A 22,801-nucleotide genomic window follows, 5' to 3' on the forward strand; every position below is an offset into this window, starting at 1 on the left:
TCCCACTTCCTGTCTGCGTCCCACACCTGTTGCCACTTTGCTGATTGCAGCCTAGGGATTTAGTCTCTGGATAGTTCAGGGGTCATCAGAAAAAACAAGCACTACGCATGCTATAGTTTATAAAAACATAACACTAAAACAAATTTAAAAATAAAGTTAAATCACACAATTAAACACAACAAAGGTAAAAACTCAAAACATGCAGCAGCAAATACATGCATAAAATCATAACTTTTGACCCCGTCACATATGGACTTAAAATATCTTGGATTCACTTTAGACAATAAACTCAGCTTTGATCAACACATGATTGATATCCATAAATGATCCCAGCAGAGACTCCATGCCAACTTGCCCCACACCTCCTGTTTTATATAAAACCATAATCCAACTATTTCTGCTCTACTGTTCCTTCTGTTTCTGTACCATGTTGACCAAATCAAACAGAACCATCCACTACTATACCCAACTTCTCAGACGTGAATGACAGAACCATCACCCACTCACAATAGTAAATGATACCAGTCTCCCCCTCAATCCACTGCAATCAGGCTGTAGATGCAGAATCTCTGAAATGAATCTCTCTCTCTCTCTCTCTCTCTCTCTCTCTCTCTCTCTCTCTCTCTCTCTCTCTCTCTCTCTCTCTCTCTCTCTCTCTCTCCCTTCTGCTCTCTATCATTCAACTCCTCCCTACTGTTTCTGTCTCCCCTCCTTTCTGTTCTGTCATTTATTGTTTCAGGTCTTCTGTCCTTGCCTCCTGCCTTTTTCTACAACTTATCTTATTTTCTATAACAGTCAATCTTTAACCATGGCTGACAGAAAGTGTATGGTAATGAGAAGAAAAGAGAGAAAAGAAAAAGAAGCAGCTAAAGTGACCAAGGATGTAAAGGAAGTGAAGAATGAAGGCGATAAGGCAATGGATAATGGAGAGATCCCATCAGCTGGGGCGGCAGCCACCAATTGTGCAGCAGATAACATTCAGAATGGAGATCTCCAGGTTGAGCCAGTGGAACTACCTCCATTTGAAATCATTGCAGGGTAGGTCCACATCACCAAGTATTTAATGTACAGGCAAGTTGATTGATGTAACTGTTTAAAAGACATTTACTTGATTGGCACAGTTTGTCTTTGGTGTTGTCTGTGGTTCGGCTGATGATGGCTTTAAGTTGTCTGAAATCTGATTCTCTGATCACCCTAGTGAGCAGTAGACAGGATTCACAGATCCCACATGCTGAAACTGAGAAGCACATAGAGTTGAGCTGAGTGAACTGCCTGACATTTAGGACTGCTGATGTAAATCTGAAATGTCAGCCAAGTGCTTTACAAAAACTAATATGATAAACTTACCTTTTGTTATATCTATAATGACAACTTATTGAATAACCTATACATTAACCATAAGTAATATATTCTTGATGATGCATTATGTGTGTTTTCTTAAAGTTACTTTAAAGGACACACTTTGAAAACACACAGTTGTGCTTAACTAATTCTGCATTTATTTGAGTCAGGCCAAACATCAACATCGTCTAATTACACGACTTGTGTTTGTGATACCATACATGATGTGAAAGGATTGCTTCATTTAAATATTATAGATGAGTGTTAAGAGTGTTACCTTAAAAATCCTAATATATTTGTGGATCCTTAACAGGATCAACTTTCTGTTGCAATATGAGGATATAATTTAAGGCAACAACATGCTTAATACTACATTTTACATTTAAAATGTACTATGTGAACAAAAACCTTCTACATTAAATAATGTTAATTTATATTTTAAAAATATTTTAAAACTGTAAAAAATCTGATCTAAAACTTAATTTAATGTTTATATATTTCTTTTTTTTTTTAACATACACAACAGTGCCAATATGCTGGAAAAAGTCTTCCCAGTTTAGTGGAGATCATGCTCATATGTTAGCCGCTTATATGCTTCTAGCATATAGGCTAGCAGCTTTTCAGTATTTAGAAAAAAAGAAGAAGAAAAGTTAGACGCAGAAATGTATGTACAATTATGTACGTACAATTATGACTACTTTGCATCAAACAAACACTCTCCACAGCAGGACAGTTAAAGTATCTCTCTATCCCTGCTGGGATGGTTTGTGGGTCACCGAGAACCTTTTGTTGAACTCTTGCCTTCTTCTCTTTGTTTTCTTAGTAGTGGAAGTTGATATGATATGAAGCTTGAGATAGGACCTGATATAATAGAGTTCATGTTAAGAGATTGTGCTTCTGTCTTTTATTCTAGTTTTTTATCTATTGTGTGCAAGACATGTAATCTAAATTGTTGAATGTAACAGGTTACCACACCAGGTAAAAGGGAATGCTTGGGCTGTGTATAGGTAGCCATTTTTTCACTGGACTTGTTGTCTGATCTAACTATTCAGCATGTGTTATTAGTGTATCACTAAAGAAGATATTAATGTTAATAACATTTATTATCCACAAATAAGGAATTTACTTTTATTCTTCCAATTCAGGTGGCTAAAACACATCATACACATTACAATAAATACAATAATAAATAACACAACATGAAAAGTACAGACAACAATAACGGACATGGTTTCAGGGTGAATTAAATATTGAATCTAGAATTAAAAAGTCAGTTCATTGGCAATAGATACTTTTATTCAACAGGACATCTTGTTTTTGCACCCCTCACTACCCATCATAACATTGAGTTCATTCCAGGGGGGTATTCCAGGTAGGAGGTTCAACAAACTCTGAGTCTAACCCAGAACTCTGAGTTGACTTACTCTGAGATGGGAAACTCTGAGTATCCGGTTCCAGAACAGCTGATCTGAATTAGGTAAATCAACTCTGAGTATGTTAACCTTGAGTTTAGCGCGTGCGCGACCACTATACAAAGCCATCATCAATGGAGCCCCGATACCTTGATTCACCATGGCAACTACTGAGAAAAAAGCTCGAGGTACGTCACCTCACTGTAACTGGAGCTCCCCCTGCAGGCCTGTGGCGAATATGATCATATATTTCACAAAAAGTAACACCGCTGCAGACGCTAACGCAGAAGTATAAATCAGGCTTTAGGAGAGAGAAGCGGCATGGGAGAAAATTGCTGCCCGAGTCAATGCTTCAGTTTTAATGCACCACTCCACTGACTTAACTTACCTCACTTAAAATTGTAGCATACAGGTGAAAAAGTGGTGTAACGTATTTGGAAGCAGCTAAAAATAAAATAAAAAAACATAATTCAGAAAAGTAAGGCACATTTTGCTGGGCTATGATTGTACCTCACTTTGATTTTATTCATATTTGACGTAGGCTATTAAACAAAGTCAATATTAATTCAGTGGCTACTTCAACATGTAGTAATTTAAACCTCAAACAGAAAGCTGTTTAACACATATGTCCTCTCATCTAATATCCTGCTTAGTAGATTAACATTTTACACTATTTTAACACTTTTATTTAACACAATTTTACATATAATACATATTGGAGTCATTGATTATAAGACTAACATGTGACGATGTGTACATGAATATTAAATAAAATACTTCCTAAAAATTAGATTAACAAGAAGGCAGATATGGCCGGACAATGTTAAGAAAGGATTGAGTGTAATGAACAGTGATACCGTTCTAACAGATATTCATCTCGGAATGAAAGCACATCCAATTGAGCCCTGAGTACATCTCCCGACATAAGGCATTGCGAAAATAATTCTGCCTCGATATCTATCGGATTGCGAAGAAACGGACAACCCATGTCTGGCAGCTTGCTGTCTGGCAGGTGGGAGGAGACAGGTAGAACCTCAGGGTTTCTTAAAGAAAACCTGCCAGCGAGCAGGTTATGTTCACAGAGTCAGTTACCATGGTGACTGACTCAGAGTTTCAGTTACCTCTCTTTCTGGAACGGATAACACGGAGTTTCCCTCATCTCAGGGTTAACTTACTCTGAGTTTTCACATAACCCGCTTTCTGGAATACCCCCCAGGTGTCCCTGGCATACTGGAACAGAGCCAATTTTTTTCTTTATATTTGATCCTATTCTTCTATAAAGCTTATCTCTTTAACTATAACTAACTAACTGTACTCACACTAGGCGTGTGTGTGTGTGTGTATGTATATATATATATATATATATATACACACATACATACATATGTGTATATATATACATATGGGTGTGTATATATATACTTTTTTTGTTAACTTTTTCTTGCGAATGGCGATTGAGTCGGGCGAGTAATGTGTTTTTCCAAGTGGTGTTCCGTATGTAACTGTCCATGATGGCGGACCCGACTGCGCATGTGCGACTCACATCGGGCAGGGACTCACATCCATACACATTTACACATTGACATAAATATATATATATATATATGTGTTTTTATGTCTATACTCACATCGGGTAATGACAGCCTGACTTGAACAGTCAACTTTACCAGCGACAATATAGCGAGCAAGAACGAGTTGCCGGACACCCAGACCAATCAAATCCACTTATTTGGGTACGTAATCACACCACTCGGCGACCCTCCTCAATCAAAAATATTACAGCCCCAGAGCCCTGTCATTCAAGTCGCAAGAAATGGAGGGATAGAAGAAAAGGAAAGGTGAAGCAGAGAGGGAGAGAGACAGAGAATGCCACTGATGCAGCTAAATATTGTAAAATAAGTGACATGTTCACCAGGAGGGCAGGCCAGTAAAGAACATTATAGCTTTTGTTTATATCTTTAAATCACACTCTTTAAGAAAGTATTTTTTGGCATTTGGAGTCTTTTATGGGTTGTTGAATTACTGAGTTGAGTTGTTGACAACTCTCCACCGCTGCCTGTCAGGGCTCAGCTTTGCCCCCACTGAGAGAGAGGAGAGGAGCAGTTAACGTTAGCCTCTGCTGTAGTTTGCTGTAATTAATGGACATTGAATGAGGGGACAGAGTTCCTCTGCCAGTAAGCGGCTACAGAGGAAGTCGAGCGAGCTAGAAAAGTGAATGAAGAGAGCCAGCAGCTGTTACCGTTCAACGACACAAATAGTTACCCCACCCATCCACCCTCCACCAACACACACAGACCTCCACTCAATCCTGAATAACACAGCATTTGGTGAAAAGTGTCAATTTTGAGATGAATGAATGAGCGATTTCACTGCAGAAAGCTGAGGACAGCAAACACAGGAATGCTTGAAAAAATAAAGCTAGTCATTTAAACATTTTTCATTCTCTTTTTAAAATAGTATTCTTATTGTTTTGTGTGTCTTGCCTTGTACATTTGTGTGTCCTATGCCTGCTGTATTCCTCATGAGTTTTTGAGGGTTCACCCATTGCTATAACATTTGAATACAATGTTTTCAATGAAAACCCTCTATTCAAATGGAGAACTTATTGGTCACTCTCAAATTTCTTTGAACTGTTATTTAAACAAATAGGGTTATAATACAAAATTTGAGGTCTGATGGTCTGTATGAACAGGGTGGCCTGGAATGGAGTCAAATTCCTGGCCGGAATTATTGTCCCAGTCCGCCACTGCGACTGTCCCATTAAATTGCTGCGTTCCACAATTAATAAGGCCCTATAAGGCATGTGTGAGGGAAGTAGTGACATTGGTCTCAAAAGATTTAGTCTGTTATTAATGCTGCAATTGAAAGACAATTGCCAGTCTGTATTTTCATAGCAATTCTGCAGCATTCCACAACTGAAAGTCCTTAATAATTGGTTGCTCTCAATTTTCTCTGTATTTTGGGAGAAGGTGGATAACATTGTCATCAGATTTCCCCAGTGGCAAAAATATGTTTTGATTTTGGTTCCAAAGGTGTACTCTCAAACTCATGTCATATTTGACAGCAGTAAAATGACATTGCCTACCCTACCACAGAGCTGTGTCACACAAAAATCAATCTAATAATAATGCAGTGGAATTCCAGTCTCAGCCATCCAGCTGGTGTAAAATTAGCTCTGCCTCTCTTGCCAAGTTGCCCCCATGCTGACAGCAAGTTGGAACCTGACACCATGCCTTCTTGTTAATGGGGTTCAATAGCATTTTATCTAGAAGCCTGTACCTACAACCAGGCTTGACTAGTACACACCTTTTCATACCACCATACCTTCCCAAGGTCAATGGGAAATATGATACATACCGTATTTGAAAAGGAAAAACAAAAAAGCCATTTGCAGTATCATCTGGGAGACACAGACTCTGTCATGAAAATGCAAAGCAGGGGGGTATTCCAGAAAGCGTGTTATGTGAAAACTCAGAGTAAGTTAACCCTGAGATGAGGGAAACTCTGTGTTATCCGTTCCAGAAAGAGAGGTAACTGAAACTCTGAGTCAGTCACCATGGTAACTGACTCTGTGAACATAACCTGCTCGCTGGCAGGTTTTCTTTAAGAAACCCGGAGTTTCTACCTGTCTCCTCCCACCTGAAGCAAGCTGCCACACATGGGTTGTCCGTTTCTTCGCAATCCGATAGATATCGAGGCAGAATTAATTAGCTATGCCTTATGTCGGGAGATGTACTCAGGGCTCAATTGGATGTGCTTTCATTCCGAGATGAATATCTGTTAGAACGGTATCACTGTTCATTACACTCAATCATTTCTTAACATTGTCCGGCCATATCTGCCTTCTTGTTAATCTAATTTTTAGGAAGTATTTTATTTAATATTCATGTACACATCGTCACATGTTAGTCTTAAAATCAATGACTCCAATATGTATTATATGTAAATAATTGTAAGTAATTGAATAAAAGTGTTAAAATAGTGTACAATGTTAATCTAGTAAGCAGGATATTAGATGAGAGGACATAATATGTCCTCTCATGTGTTCAACAGCTTTCTGTTGGGGGTTTAAATTACTACATGTTGAAATAGCCACTGAATTAATATTTACTTTGTTTAATAGCCTACGTCAACTATGAATAAAATCAAAGCGAGGTACAATCACAGCCAGGAAAATGTGCCTTACTTTTCTGAATTATGTTTTTTTATTTTATTTTTAGCTGCTTCCAAATACATTACACCACTTTTTCACCTGTATGCTACAATTTTAAGTGAGGTAAGTTAAGTCAGTGGAGTGGTGCATTAAAACTGAAGCATTGACTCGGGCAGCAATTTTCTCCCATGCTGCTTCTCTCTCCTTAGCGTCTACAGCAGTGTTACTTTTTGTGAAATTTATGATCATATTCACCACAGGCCTGCAGGGGGAGCTCCAGTTACAGTGAGGTGACGTAACTCAAGCTTTTTTTCTCAGTAGTTGCCATGGTGAATCAAGGTATCGGGGCTCCATTGATGATGGCTTTGTATAGTGGTCGCGCACGCGCTAAAGTCAAGGTTAACATACTCAGAGTTGATTTACCTAATTCAGATCAGCTGTTCTGGAACCGGATACTCAGAGTTTCCCATCTCAGAGTAAGTCAACTCAGAGTTCTGGGTTAGACTCAGAGTTTGTTGAACCTCCTACCTGGAATACCCCCCAGGTGGACCCAAATCCAGACTGCAGGTTGGACAATGCACGTTATTTTGCCAACACAGGAGAACCTCAACAAATAAACACTGGGGTAAATGAACACAGGCAAATAACACAGAGACTCAGACAATGACTGAAATGAAAACCAACGTATATAGACAAGGGGGGATTACAATCAGGACACAGGTGAGTGAAACAAGACACAGGTGAAACACATGAGGAAATCAACTAAGGCTGGAAAACACCGGAAGTAAAACTAACTACACACACGGAGAAAATCGTTCAAAATAAGACATGAACTAAAACACAACAGAAACAACAGACAGGATGTGACAGATTCAGCCCGATTTTAACCTGGAATTGGTTGTCCAGACTAATTTCAGAATCATGGCTGTTAGACAATTGGTTGGATTTCTGGCAGGTAATACAATTAAAATACAGTTGTAGTTCGGTAAAATGCAGTTATGCCATGATATTATTTTTGGTCTAATATGGTAGTCTTGGCCTCAGGAGGTAGAGCGGTCGTCCACCAATTGGAAGATCAGCAGTTCAATTCACGGTGTGTGAATGTGTATGAACGGTTACTCTCCTCATGATGAGCAGGTTGGCACCCTGCGTGGACGCCTGTTATCAGTGTATGAATGTGTGTGAATGGTTGAATGTGACATGTAATGTAAAAGCACTTTGAGTGGTTATAATGACTAGAAAAGCGCTATATAAGTGACCATTTACCATATAATTGTATTAGAGGAGTAGTTAATTCTCATATTTTGCATCTGTATTTGTGTTAAAGTCATCGTGATCAGTGAGGCACAGTCATCAAACTGCCAAGTTACCATTAAATACAGCGTCACTGGATGCCATGTTAGAAAAATGGCAAGCCCCAAAAGAAAAAGATGCTCGTCTACATGTCGATGTGTCCTTGGGCAAGACACTTAACCCCTTATTGCTGCCGTTGCTGTGCCAAAGGTGTATGAATGCGAGTGAATGGTTAGCTTCCTACTGATGTGCAGGTTGGCACCCTGCGTGGTAGCTGCCTGCCATCAGTGTATGAATGTGTGTGAATGGGGTGAATGAGTTGTAGTGTAAAGTGCTTTGAGTGGTCGAAAAGACTAGAATCCATTTACCATTTCCATTTACAGGGCTGTAATCAGAGCCGGTCCTGCCTATACGCAGACTACGCCCGTGCATCCGAAAAGGCCCCGCCCACCGCCAAGTCCACAACCGAGTTACAAAAGCGTGCTCATATTTACTGATAACAGTAGGCAAGATGAAGCGTTGCAACTTATTCATCCACAGATATACATATATGCCCAATTTTTATGTCCCATTGATGTTGGAAACTGAACAATTTCTCCACATTTGCTGTAATAGTATAAAAAATAAGAGAGAATTGAATTGAAAAATGATTGGTGAAGAGAGGGAAAATGTAAATAGTTTGTATTGTATCGTAACAAAGTAGAGATTCCTGTTGTTGTTGTTGTTGTTGTTTTGTTGTTTTTTAAATAATTTCAAGAAATTCAACTTCTGTTTTATGATTTATTACATTATAACAGTTTTATACTGCACAATAACACATCTTGGGGTTTTTCCTACTTGTACTGCTCGCTAGAGGTGCAGGATGCATGTGCAGTGAAAAATGAACCCACAGTGAGTAAAAATGTGAGGAGAGCACAAAATTGCTTGGGGATACACTGTATTTATTTGATGAACGCGAACAAGCAACTGTGTTTGTTCCTGAATTGCAGCTTGGAAAGAAAGTTGCATTTGTGCCGACCACCAGCAAGCTTGCACCTTGAATAGAAGTAAAACTCAGGCTGCATCAAGCAACACCTGTGCTCTGGAGAATAGGCTTATTTGATATGAAGTGCAGAAAAATAAGTTGCACATAATTTTAAACAAGACAATGATCTATTCTCAGTCGAGGTTAACTTAAGTTAGTTACAACTTTGGACTAAAGGAGAATATTGCGAGCAATAGATTGCAGCAATGAGTATTGGTTAAATATTGATTTTAAAATGTTAATTAGTTAATAGTTAGGCAATATGGATGCTCATCTCTCACAGTAAACATGATTGTGTGGCAAATGAAATAAATGGTTTACATGGCAGCTGGCTCATGGGTCAGGGCCCCTTAGCAGAATTTTGCTTATGGAGGCCAGGAACGGCACTGGCTGTTATTCACCCAAAATATTTGAATCTTTATTTAATCTCTTTAATTTAATCTTTATTTTACCACGACCACATTCAAAGCTAGCCATTTGTGCAAAAAATGACACAGAAGAACTCTCAACTCTTTTATCCTCAGATGTCAGTGAAAATCTGCTGGCTCTCCAAATAAACCAAACTGGAAATGCTAATAAGACCCCTTTGTTTCTTGACATGTCAGGGTTGGTGACTGTCCACGAAAAGAGTGACAAATCTGTTAGTGTTAAGTCTACTGGAAGTGAGCTGTGTCATTGTCATGTTACCATGCCTAGCAGTGGCGTGCACAGACATTTTGGGGGGCAGGTGCTCAGTGAAAAATAAGAGCACTTTGTGCAGCATGTGGAACTGCCGGCTGCCTTATTATAGCAGTGTGAGATTTATCTCCCTCATCTTCCATGCTAGTAGATGGCCTATTGCAGGACAGCACACAGCTGCTTCCCTGCTGTAGCTGCCTAGAATAAAATAATAATAGTTTTAATTATAGCCTATTAAGGTAAATACAAGATTACTGCAAGTCTTGTAACATAGAAATAACTAATGGTTGGTTATGGGTTAGGGTTAGGGGATATAGCTTCATGCCTGATTTTGTACCGCCAAACCACTTTGTTTAGTTAAAATAAAATGTGGACAGCTTTTTAAGATATTTCAATAGAATTAGAGGAACAGTTCAACTTTCAAATCTGAGCTTTATAAGGTCCTAAACAGTTAACATGACTCTGGTCTTGACTCTGACCTTTCATCTTCATCTTCCTCTTCCTCCTTGCTGCTGGTGGATGCTTTTATCCAGGAGAGCAGAGAGCTGCTTCCCTGGGCTGCCTGCTGTAGCTCTCTTTCTTTTTCCTTTATTACCCTCTCCTTTCTAGGCATTATGCTGCAATTAGTAAATAAAAAGAGACCAAAAGTATGAGTAAGACTGCTTGTTGACATTACAACAAGGCAGAAGGTTACTTTTTCTGCAGGAAATTGGGAATTGCCTGTTTGTCATTTAGCAAATAAATTAGGCTACTGCAAGTGTTAATGATGTAGCCTAATGTAAACCTACACAATACTAAATATTCAGCTTAAGTATACTGATAGATTCACATGCTGTACCAATGGCAAACTCTACTGACATTAGTTGTGTGGTGGTCATCACGTCATATCTATTATTGATTTGGGCTAGCGTTGCTATAGCTTGGCAACTGAGGCTTAGGGGGCAAACAATACACTCGACCCGATTCATTTATGTGTTACCTGGCTGGTGGGGCAGGGGAGGAGGTGTGTGTGGGCTGCAGCTGTACACTGCTGCTGCAACGTGCCTCTGTTTGTGTCCGCTCTGCGCGTTCACGTTGACAAAGGAAGAGAGGTGTGTGCGTAGGATGAAGGGGTGGGGGGAGGGGGCGCATATTGCAGCATTATTATTCATCACACGCTTTTAATCGTCGAGCATTTATAGATGATCATGTCAACATAGGCCACATACAGTGCACTGTTAAAAAAAAAAAAAAAAAAACGAACTTTCAAAAGGGCACTTGCTTGGTCCAGAGGGCAAAGGGCATGTGCTATAGCACCACCTAGTGTCTATCTGTGCACGCCATTGATGCCTAGCATGCAGAACCAAGCTTCCGGCATATGTGGCCAGCTTCATATTTGGTTCAGTTAAACTTTTAAATACATCTTTTCACAGAGGGTGGACTGTGGATTTTGACCTAAATCACTTACCAAGCCTTATTTGTTTTGTGTTACCCTTTTTGTTTTTGTTTTACACAGACAATGCAATGCATTTCACATTAGGCAATATAGGCCCTGTTTCCACTGCAGGAACTTCGGGATAATTTTACGGGGCCGGGGTCATTGGTGCGTGTCTTTGTACTGTAGCAATTATGGATATTAAAAATTATAAGCTCTCGTTATCAGGGTTACCACCTCACTTTTATGAGGAAATAAAGATTGTATGTATTTAATTGGTTGTTTGATTAACCAATTAATAAATCAATACATTTCTAAATCAGTCAAATTTCTGAAGTTCATGGCTCTACGGTTCAATAGATCCCCTGTATCACTTCAAAAAATAGACATACACAATTGATTGAGTTGTATGGATTTTATTAACTACACACTACTAATATATGACTTATAAATAAATGTAATGATGAGTTTGCAATACAATATGAATTCAACAGATTGTTACTCGATATAGCGACATGAATGAAAGATGATGGTGAATGATGAATTTAAATGAAGATGTAATTATGTGGAAACTAAGAAAACTTGTTTTACTGAGTTTTACCTTCAAAGAACATTTGAATTACTCGATCTGACATCAACCCTTGATTAAAGCAATATTTGGATCCTACTTTTATCTGGTCAGAGGGCCTCAGCTGTCCGTCCTTCAGAACCACGCGAACGCACACCAAGTGGAAGATCTCAGAGAGCGTTCCTGGTCCAGTGCTGTGAGGATGATCCGGGTTCGGCTGGCCTTCTGTCAGACTGCCTGGTCCGGTGGTTGTCTGGGTTAGGGTTGCAGACTTTGTTCCACTCGATTATGATGAGTTGTAGGGTTGACAGACATTTATCTGCCCAAAAGCTCTTGCAGGTTGATGACAGATGGAGGAAAAGTCCAATTTAACGAATTCACTGTTTAATAACTTTCTGGAGAGATCTCAGTGTTGGCCACATGTCAAAATCCTGAGGCTGAATGCAAAACTTAATGACGTGTTTACTTAAAAGGCCTTTTTCTCTTTTTACAATTACAAGATTACAAAAACTTAAGAAAACTTAGATAAAGAATAACTAAAGATTAAAAGAATAAGATAAGGTGACAAAAGTAAGAATGTGTGAGGTGAAGGAAAGAAAAGATGAGCAGAGCAAAACCTGAAGCAAAGCAAAGCCGGTTTCGGAGGGGGTGCAGCTGTTTTTTCTCCTGGGGAGGGCTTGTGTGTCAGCCAATCAGATTAATCCAGCTTTTACCGGGAAACATCATCATCATTCATTCAGTATTTATTTCTGATTATAAAATGCATACTATAACATAGTAACACAGAACACAGGATGTGTCATTCTGGCATTAATATAACATCAGCTTGAGTCATCAAGCTGCTATTCATTAAAACCTGAAAAGGATGAATATGATCAAGCATGATCACATTGTTATTCTACTTATTCCATGATAGATAATTGATTATCACCATAATGTAAACATAACATCAATGTAACACTTTCTGACATTAAGTAACATTCTCATACTAACATTTGTGTTTACTAAAAGAGAAAGTTCTTCAAATACCCATTTATCTGTGATGGCTGTAATAACTGTGATAATGGAGGTTTCTTTAGGTAATTGATACTGATATAAATAATTGGTATTGTTTAAACCATACTGTTGACCAAGACCATCTTGTTTAAGTTTTTAACACTAATTTTCTCACTTTTATGCTCTGTGTGGTTTCAGGACACACAGAGGGGGAAGTCAGGAATGTTCCTTTTAATTTGTGTGTCCATTCATAATCTGTGTGATTCCAATCTGATGGTAGAAGAAGTCTCTGCGTCTCTCTGATAAGTTATGACGTCTGAAGGAGAAACCAAAATCTGTCTTACGCTACTTTTGTAGTTTTGTCACTTTTGGTTGCTCCATGGAATGTTAATGGATCTTTGTTTGTCCAAGAGAGAGACCATGTCAGTCTATATCAAACCTGGTCCAATTTACTCATCTCAGGGTCAAAGGTGACTCTGACCAGATGATGTTCTGAGCCGTACTGATGCTGTGTTGGCTACGATACTATCATTACAAACAGATTTATTGAACATAACTAACTGACCTATTATGTCATTAATAAACCTTAAGTAAGCTTTGTTGTTGTTGCCTTAGTAAGTTTGAAAAAATACTTGTTATTCATTAATAACAGTTTTGCAGCTAGTAGATCTAAGCAGATCTTATATACTTACTAGCAGTTAACTATGGAATTCGAAGGGCCCCCATTTGGAATGAGCTCTATCAAGGTTGATAAAATGTGAACAGAAAATTATCTAAACACAACAAGTTTAAAAAACAAACAAACAAAAATTATATTTCTAATATATAAATGCATAACAACCGCTGTTGTGAATATGTGATTAGTCTCTTTCACAATGGAACAAACATTTGAAATCCAAACATTCAGCAGTCTGTTATATAGCATGGTTGGGCATGATGTAGCTAAAGTTGACTAGAATGGAGTACTTGTGCACTGTTATTTTTATTTTTTATTTACACTGGAACCAATGTGGGGCAGCATATAGGTTAAGTAGCTTGGCATATCTGTACTGACTGATCGAGTCCAAAATAGTCCTTTCCATCCTTTACTGGATCAAAACTATTTGTATATTCAATTGCTATTAAACACTCTGTTGTTTCTGATCATTAAGATGTAATATCAATACATTGTTGATTGGAATAATTGTGATGACATTTTCAGAATATGTTTTACAGTATACAATTGTTCTGTTTAGTTCATAAGATTCAGAATATCAGTTAAAAAAGATTTGATCTGTGTAATTTCATTTATTTCATTGTGTTTTATTTAAATGAAGATATTAAAAACTGTGCTACCGCCATCTACTGGCTGATTTTGGTTTAGCGGCTGGTGTTTTGTCAACGTTCAATAAAAAACTTTATCCAGGAAGTGGGAGGAAAAGCGACAGAACACACTGCCAGCTTCTAGCTTCTAGTGTTACCAGCCACTTCAGCAAACATCTTGTTCGAGTTGCATTGTCAGTATTTGTTTGCATGTTTATTAGTGACGTGTTTCATGTGTATTTCCCTTTAGGGTACTATTTCTATTAGCCATGCTAGGGAATGCTTTATATGGCGTGCCACGCACAGATGTTGAATTGTTTATTTTATCATTTATGCATCTGAAGAAATGTAATTCTCATGATTCTATTATTTGTTTATTTTCCTTTTAGTTTTACACATTACTTCATCAATAAACCTGGCAAAAAGCAATACCCAGAGTCTTGTTTGGAATGGAGCGTTTAGCTGCCTGTCAATATATGCATGGAACGCATTGAGGACAGAACAACAATTTACTTCAATGTTGAAAGATACTGTAATCGTACTAATAATTATACTGTTTTTTAAAATACTTATTTAAGGCTATAGAACATTCTCTTTGTGATTGCATGTAACAGCCATTTACGTGAAAGTGATGAAAAGTTAAAAAACAACCATAAGAGCTATCTGGAAGTGTGTTTTTTTTGCTTCACGTCTAAATTGTTGTATTTATATGTAAATTTGTATTCACATTCTATCACCTTGACAACATTTAGTACTCATTCAAGATGGGGGAGCTGTGAACAGCATAGTTAACTGCTAATAAGTGCATAATAATCGACTTAACCATAATAAAATAGAAATATGGCCGAAATCATTGACCCAAACCCATGACAACCCAGAGTCCAGACCAGGAGACAGAGCTGCAGTCTTACACGCTTCTCTGTGCTTCCACTAGAGCAGTTACCCACCCAATTACACATAGAGACTGTGTCTGTCCCCCGACCTCCTAAACCAATTAAAACAGCTTTTAATAAAAGAGCGATACATAAAAACCTGACCAAAATTAATACCACTCCAGTAATGGACCATCAAAATAAGAGAGTTAAATGTGGACTCTTAAACACTAGATCTCTCTCCTCTTAAGGTGTATTAATCAATGATATAATATCAGATCATCATATTGACTTATTCTGTCTTACTGAAACTTGGCTGCGTCAGGATGAATATGTCAGTCTAAATGAATCCACTCCCCCCAGTCATATCAATACTCACATCCCTCGAGACACCGGTCAAGGGATGCCATTTTTAACTCAGACTTAACAATCAACCCTAGACCTAAACTTAATTATAAATCATTTGAAAGTCTTGTTCTCAGCCTTTCTCACCCAGCCTGGAAAACTTTTCAGCCTGTCTTATTTGTTGTAATCTACCGTCCTCCTGGCCCGTACGCCGAATTTTTATCTGACTTCTCAGAGCTTTTATCAAATTTAGTCCTTAGTACTGATTACATAATTATAGTAGGTGACTTTAACATTCATGTGGATGTTGAGAATGATAGCCTTAACACTGCATTTATTGCATTATTAGATTCAATTGGCTTCTCTCAAAATGTGAATGAGCCAACTCACTGTTACAACCACACCCTCGACCTTGTTCTGACATATGGTATTGAAGTTGAACATTTAATAGTTTTCCCTCATAATCCTTCTTTATCAGACCACTACTTAATAACATTTGAATTTTTATTACTGGACTATACACCACTGGACAGACATGTTCTTTACTAGATGTCTGTCTGATGGTGCTGTCACTAAATTTAAAGAAATAATTCCATAAATGTTGAGCTCAATGCCATGTATCAATACAACAGAGATGACTTATTCTGATTTCAGTTCCCCCCAGATTGACTGTATTGTTGATAGCGCTGCAGACTTACTGAGAACAACTCTGGACTCCATCGCTCCTTTAAAAAAGAAGTTATTAAACAACAGAAAACAGCTCCTTGGTATAATTCCCAAACTCGACAATTAAAACAAATTTTACGAAAACTAAAAAGAATGTGGCGTTCCACTAAATCAGAAGAATCTCACCTAACCTGGCAAGATAGTCTTAAAACATATAAGAAGGCCCTCCGTAACACCAGAGCTGCCTACTATTCATCTCTAATAGAGGAGAATAAAAATAGTCCAAGGTTTCTTTTCAGTACTTTGGCTAAACTGACAAAGAGTCATAACACTACTGATCCATGTATTCCTTTAACTCTCAGTAGTGATGACTTCATGAGTTTCTTTAATGATAAAATCTTAACTATTAGGGACACAATTAATCACCTCCTGCCCTCAATAAGCACTGATTCATCCTCTAACTCCAACTAGGCTGCTTAAGGAAGTCCTTCCCTCTGTTAGCACTTCCTTATTAAATATGATCAATCTGTCTTTAGTGACAGGATATGTACCACAGTCCTTTAAAGTAGCTGTCATTAAACCACTTCTTAAGAAGCCTACTCTTGACTCAGAGGTTTTAGCCAACTATAGGCCCATATCTAACTTCCCCTTTCTCTCTAAGATCCTCGAGAAAGCAGTTGCTAATCAGCTGTGTAACTTTCTAAATAATAACAGCTTATTTGAGGATTTTCAGTCTGGATTTAGAGCTCATCATAGCACAGAAACTGCACTGGTAAAAGTTACAAATGACCTCCTAACTTCATCAGACAATGGACTTCTCTCTGTCCTCGTCCTGTTAGATCTTAGTGCTGCCTTCAATACCATTGATCATCAAATCCTGTTAAAGAGACTTGAACATTTAATTGGTATTAAAGGAACAGCATTAAACTGGTTTAAATCCTATCTGTCAGATAGATTCCAGTTTGTAAATGTTAATGATAAATCCTCCATGCAAACAAAAGTTAAACACGGTGTTCCTCAGGGTTCAGTGCTTGGACCAATACTATTCTCCTTATATATGCTTCCTTTAGGAAACATTATTCGGAAACACTCAATAAATTTTCATTGTTATGCAGACGACACTCAATTATATCTATCAATAAAGCCTAATGAAATCAACCAGTTAACTAAACTACAAACATGTATTAAGGACATAAAGGCCTGGATGACCTGTAACTTCCAAGTTATTGTGCTTGGCCCTAAACACCTCAGAAACACATTATCCAATGATATAACTACTCTGGATGGCATTACTTTGGCCTCCAGTACTACTGTAAGGAACCTAGGAGTTATATTTGACCAGGATCTGTCCTTTAATTCCCATATAAAACAAATTTCAAGGTCTGCCTATTTTCATCTGCGTAACATTTCAAAAATTAGACACATCCTGTCTCAAAATGATGCTGAAAAACTAATCCATGCATTTGTTACTTCAAGGCTGGATTATTGTAATTCATTATTATCAGGCTGTCCTAACAAGTCTCTAAAGACTCTCCAACTGGTCCAGAATGCAGCTGCACGCGTTCTGACAAAAACTAGAAAGAGAGATCACATTACTCCTATTTTAGCTTCACTGCATTGTCTTCCCGTAAAATCAAGAATAGAATTTAAAATCCTTCTCCTCACTTTTAAAGCTCTTACTGGTCAGGCTCCATCATACCTTAAAGAGCTTATAGTACCTTATGTACCTACCAGAACACTGCGCTCCCAGAACGCAGGCCTACTTGTGGTACCTAGTATCTCTAAAAGTAGAATGGGAGGCAGAGCCTTCAGTTATCAGGCTCCTCTCCTGTGGAACCATCTTCCAGATTCGGTCTGGAGGGCAGACACCCTCTCTACTTTTAAGAGCAAGCTTAAAACTTTCCTTTTTGATAAAGCTTATAGTTAGCCAGCTCCTAGTTTATGCTGCTATAGGCTTAGACTGCCGGGGGACTCCTACCTCCATGATGCACTGAGCTCCTCTCTCCTCCTCTCTCTCTCTCTCTATCCATCCATCTATATCCAATAACATTCATGAACTATTAATGCATTCAGTAACCTAAACTTCTTCCACAGAGTTGTCTGTGCTTTCTCGTCTCACAGGTAATCTGGGCCTGTAGACGTCCGGATGACAGATTCCAGTCCCGGACCTTCTAGCTTCAATGTTTATTTTCTATGTGCTTCTCTCTCTCTCCTATTCTTACTCTCTCTCCTCTCTACCCCAACCGGTCGAGGCAGATGGCCGCCCACTTTGAGCCTGGTTCTGCCTGAGGTTTCTTCCTGTTAAAAGGGAGTTTTTTCTCGCCATTGTCACCAAGTGCTGCTCATGTAGGAATGTTGGGTCTCTTTAAAATTAAAACCTGAAGAGTTCGGTTTAGAACCTGCTCTATGTGTAAAGTGCCTTGAGATAACTTTGTTGTGATTTGGCGCTATACAAATAAAGATAAAGATTGATTGATAAAACATTGCTCTTTATTTGGATAATAAACTATGTAATAATCTTACAAAAGCAACATAAAAGCTAAGAAAAGGTAACAATGATACATTACATGTTATTTAATAACTGTGTTTTTAATGCTATTATAAGCAATTATAAAGTCATAAGGCTTTTATTGATGTTCTTAAGCAGCCTATAAGCTTTTACCAGGTTTCTTATGAGTGTTTAACGTCCGGTAATCTAATAATAAATGCTTTAATGATGCTATTAACAACACATATTGTCCTATTAACATCCATCCATTTTCTGCCACTTATCCAAGGCCGGGTCGCGGTGGCATCAGGATAAGCAACGTGACCCAGACATCCTATTAACATAATAATATCATAATAATATTAATATGAATATTTTAATATTTTACCCATTAATGTTTGCCTATTACAAGGATCTCGCATTACCATTCTCTTAAACCTTTCACATTTGCCACTTTCTAGTGAAAACTATAAGATGCCAATTTTCTTTCATTTATTCTGTTTTACACAGGGACCGGATTGACCCTTTTGCCTTTAAGTTTCAATTCAAGAATGTGGAATACTCCTCGGGGCGCAACAAGACCTTCCTGTGTTACCTGGTGGATAAAGGGAACACAGCTGATGGGCTGCTAAGGGGTTGTCTGGAGGATGAGCATACTGGGTCTCATGCTGAGGAAGCCTTCTTCACACAGTGCCTGTCAGACTATGACTCAGCACTTAAATACACAATCACCTGGTACATAACTCTCTTAAACTGTCAGAAGGTATATGGCATATAGAATGTGATAAGTTAATTTAATTTCAGTTTGGACAACATTTTCCTTGTTTTGAATACTTTCCTCCAGTTTGCAGGCTACTATGCTTTTAAATGCACATGAGGCTGATATGCACTTCGGAGCTCTGGTCAAACATTCAAAACCACCCTCTTGTGATTAATTATCATCTAAACTGTAAAATGACGAAAAAATTTAAATTTGAACGTATAACAGAATATCTATCCACCTTATGAATAGCCTTAGATGCATATCAAACATAGTATGGCTCTGATGTACGTACAACTGCAATTCTGAGGTTCAAAAAAAGCCCCAAAGCAATCAAACCACATGTAAAAATATATTGGTATTTAAAATAGTATGTTATATATATTTATTTTGACAGGAATTTAACTTTTTAATTTTATCTGATGAGTAGAAAACAAAATAATTTTTGCTTAAACAGGGGTTGGTTTTTTGATTTAAACTGTTGGATATTGCAGCAGCTCTTTGCTGTTTTTTGGTGGGTTGTGCATTTAGTGACCTGGAGCTCTTTAAATCAGTAATTTCTGTCTGACTGATTGTAACAAGCAATTATTCTTCAATTAATTGGCAGTAGCACTTTCAGTGCAACAGCTTGTGCAGTAGACAGCTCATGCTCCACCACTGCTCGTGCACGCTTGTAAATGGCAGGGACCACAGACTGGCTGAGGAGCGCACGGGATTGGACACTGTAGCGTGGCTCAAGCACCTTTAATAAATACTTGAAGCCGGGCTCCTCTACTACGGCATATGGGCGCATAGATGTTGATATGTATATGCCAATTGCTTTTGTGATGTTTTTGGCCCTGTCAGTGTTAATGTCAAAAGGTGGCTTAAAAGCAGCAGGGATAAGTTGTTGAACCAAAGACGTTTTTTTCCTCGCAAGGAGGACTCGACTTTTTAAAAAACTCGCTCAGACGTATTCGTCGTATGACTGCGTGCACTGAACCGTGACGCCTGTACTGTGACGGTTCGGGACGAATACAAATACCGTTACACCCTTAGTGTTAAGGGATTAAAATGCCCTGATTTTTATACATTAGTGCCGGAAGGGGGTGCTGTTGGGGCTGCAGCCCCCCTTGTCAAAGCAACAGCTCCCCCTGCACAGTTTGACACATCCAGCTCTAATGCACATTCATAGCAATATTCTGGTCAGACAAAACTCTTTACGATTAAGTTAATGCACTATGGGCCTGATTTACTAAGATCCCAAATAGTGGGTACTAAATTGCGTGCGTTTTGCGGGTGATCTACTAAGAATAACTGTAAATGAAAACAGGTGCAACAGGGTATTTAAATGAGGGTTTTGCGTGTCTGAATGGAGAGTTTGCACAAGCAGAAAGCTGCAAGCGCAAAATGAGCAGCCTGTTAATAAATGCCCTACATCGAGGCGATGGTGTACTTGCTGCTTGGTCTGTGGCTTTTTGTCACACACAAAGCAAGAGAAGAGAGCCGAATCATTGTAACGCTGTTGCCGGTATTTAAAAATGGCGAGTTTGATTCTTGTGTCGGACGTCGTGCTCATGACTCTTCCAGTGACGACACTCTCTGACCAATCGCTGCTCAGCTCACTTGGAACCTCGCTGGAGCATGTACCAAAAAAAGCACCAGGTACTAGGGTTAGGGGTCCCTAATGGAAAAGCAAAAAAACGAGTCGAGCCGAGTAGTATAATGGAAAAGCCCCATTGGTTAGTTCATAGGAAAGATCATGATTTCAGTTGCCATGGTTAGGGGTCTTCAGTATTTAAGTCATTTTTGTTTTCATTAGGCACATGTACTTTTAAGATATGTGAAATATAAAAAAAAACAAAAAAAACGTGTGTATATATATATATATATATATATATATACTGTATACACACATATACATATGTTTGTGTGTGTGTATAAGTACAAATATATATATTTGTTGTTGTTGTTATTTTCTGAAATTAAAAAACATTCTTTTCAATCTTCCACCTTCCTCTTAGGTATGTGTCTTCCAGTCCCTGCTCTGCTTGTGCAGCAAAGATAGCTGAAGTGTTAAAGGCCAGGAAAAACCTCAAGCTGAGCATCTTTGCTGCTCGTCTATTTCAGTGGGAGGAAGCAGAGATCCAGATAGGGCTGAAGGCCCTGCATGCTGCTGGTTGTAAGCTGAGGGTGATGAAGCCCCTGGACTTCTCCTACACCTGGGACACATTTGTGGAGAACGAGGAACAACCTCTGAACCTTTGGGAAGACTGCAAAGAAAACTATGAGTATTACCATGAGAAGTTGGCTGACATTCTCGAGTGACCACAGTAAGCGTTACAGCCAACATCTGCTCTTTTTTTGGATTTTGCTTTTGTTAGAGTAAGTAGAGATGAGGACAGAAAATGTAGAGAGACAAATGCCCTATATCTGATAGATTTATAATGTAGGTATAATGTTATATTTACATATAAACTATGCAATTTCAATTTGCAATTTTTGAAATGTATTATTACAATACTAAAAAACAACACAGGTTCACAGTACATTGCACCATAAAAAATAATAATTACATATGGTGAAAGAAATGAATTAGAACTCTGATTTTCTCATCCTGTCATACCATTAGCCATTAGCCAGCTGTAGGGATCAGTATTGTTAGAATTGTATCTTTATCTTATTGATGATTCTTTAAATGTTTTGTCTTTTAGTTATTATTTTTTAAAATAATAAATTCATAACAGGATTTGAATAGATCTATATTTTAAATATGGCTTTTCCTAGAGCAACAAAAGTAATGTTTCCAACTGCAAAGTCACTATATAAACCCAACATTGCACTATAAAAATATCTAAAATGCAATAAAATATTCATGACATCAACATAGAAAATCAGTCACTCATCCTGTTCTCTGTCTTCCTCCCTTTGCAGCTGATGTGGATTCACTTTCTACAGGTGCCGCTGATAGTAATGCTTATTAATAATAATTGAGGTCTGAATTATCTCAGTAGACTTGAGTCTGGACATGTATGGAGTATTTTGAGTTTGTGTACCTCAGGCCACTATAATACAGGACACGCTACACATAAATACATTTATGCTTCATTATCCTCTCAAAATATTAAGCTGTATGCTAAATAAACCTGGTAACTTATTAAATAAATTGTTTTTCTTTATTTACTTACTGCAGGGGTATTGTATCAAAATTCACTGAGGTCCTATTTGTGAAAATGTTCTCAAGTGAAGGTCCAGAACATCATATGTCTGTGTTATTTTTCAGTTCCTTTAATTAACATTGTAGTTACATCAACATCTGTGTCTAACGGGGAGATAGACTGTCAAATAAATATAGTAAAATTCTATAATATGGCAACAAAATGTATTATTATTTACACTCAACTTGTGGGATTCAAATAAATAATCAAATAAATAGAAAAAGACTAAGATAAATACATTTTTCTTTCTTATATCAAATAAAGATGGCATTTTAAAATGAAGTGCATTACA

At 38.0% G+C, this 22,801-nt stretch overlaps 1 protein-coding gene across 1 annotated transcript; it reads left to right on the top strand.

Annotated features, from left to right (window-relative positions):
- Positions 1-808: 808 nt before the first annotated feature.
- Positions 809-22,435, top strand: apobec2a (apolipoprotein B mRNA editing enzyme, catalytic polypeptide-like 2a). The gene is made up of 4 exons (XM_062416536.1): positions 809-1,038; positions 19,063-19,287; positions 21,316-21,624; positions 22,226-22,435. Exons 1-3 carry the CDS (start codon positions 809-811, stop codon positions 21,617-21,619), a joined length of 759 nt encoding a protein of 252 aa, XP_062272520.1. The 3' UTR covers positions 21,620-21,624; positions 22,226-22,435.
- Positions 22,436-22,801: the final 366 nt, after the last annotated feature.

The sequence above is a fragment of the Scomber scombrus genome, chromosome 3, assembly GCF_963691925.1.
Source record: "Scomber scombrus chromosome 3, fScoSco1.1, whole genome shotgun sequence".
NCBI classification, from domain to species: Eukaryota; Metazoa; Chordata; class Actinopteri; order Scombriformes; family Scombridae; genus Scomber; species Scomber scombrus.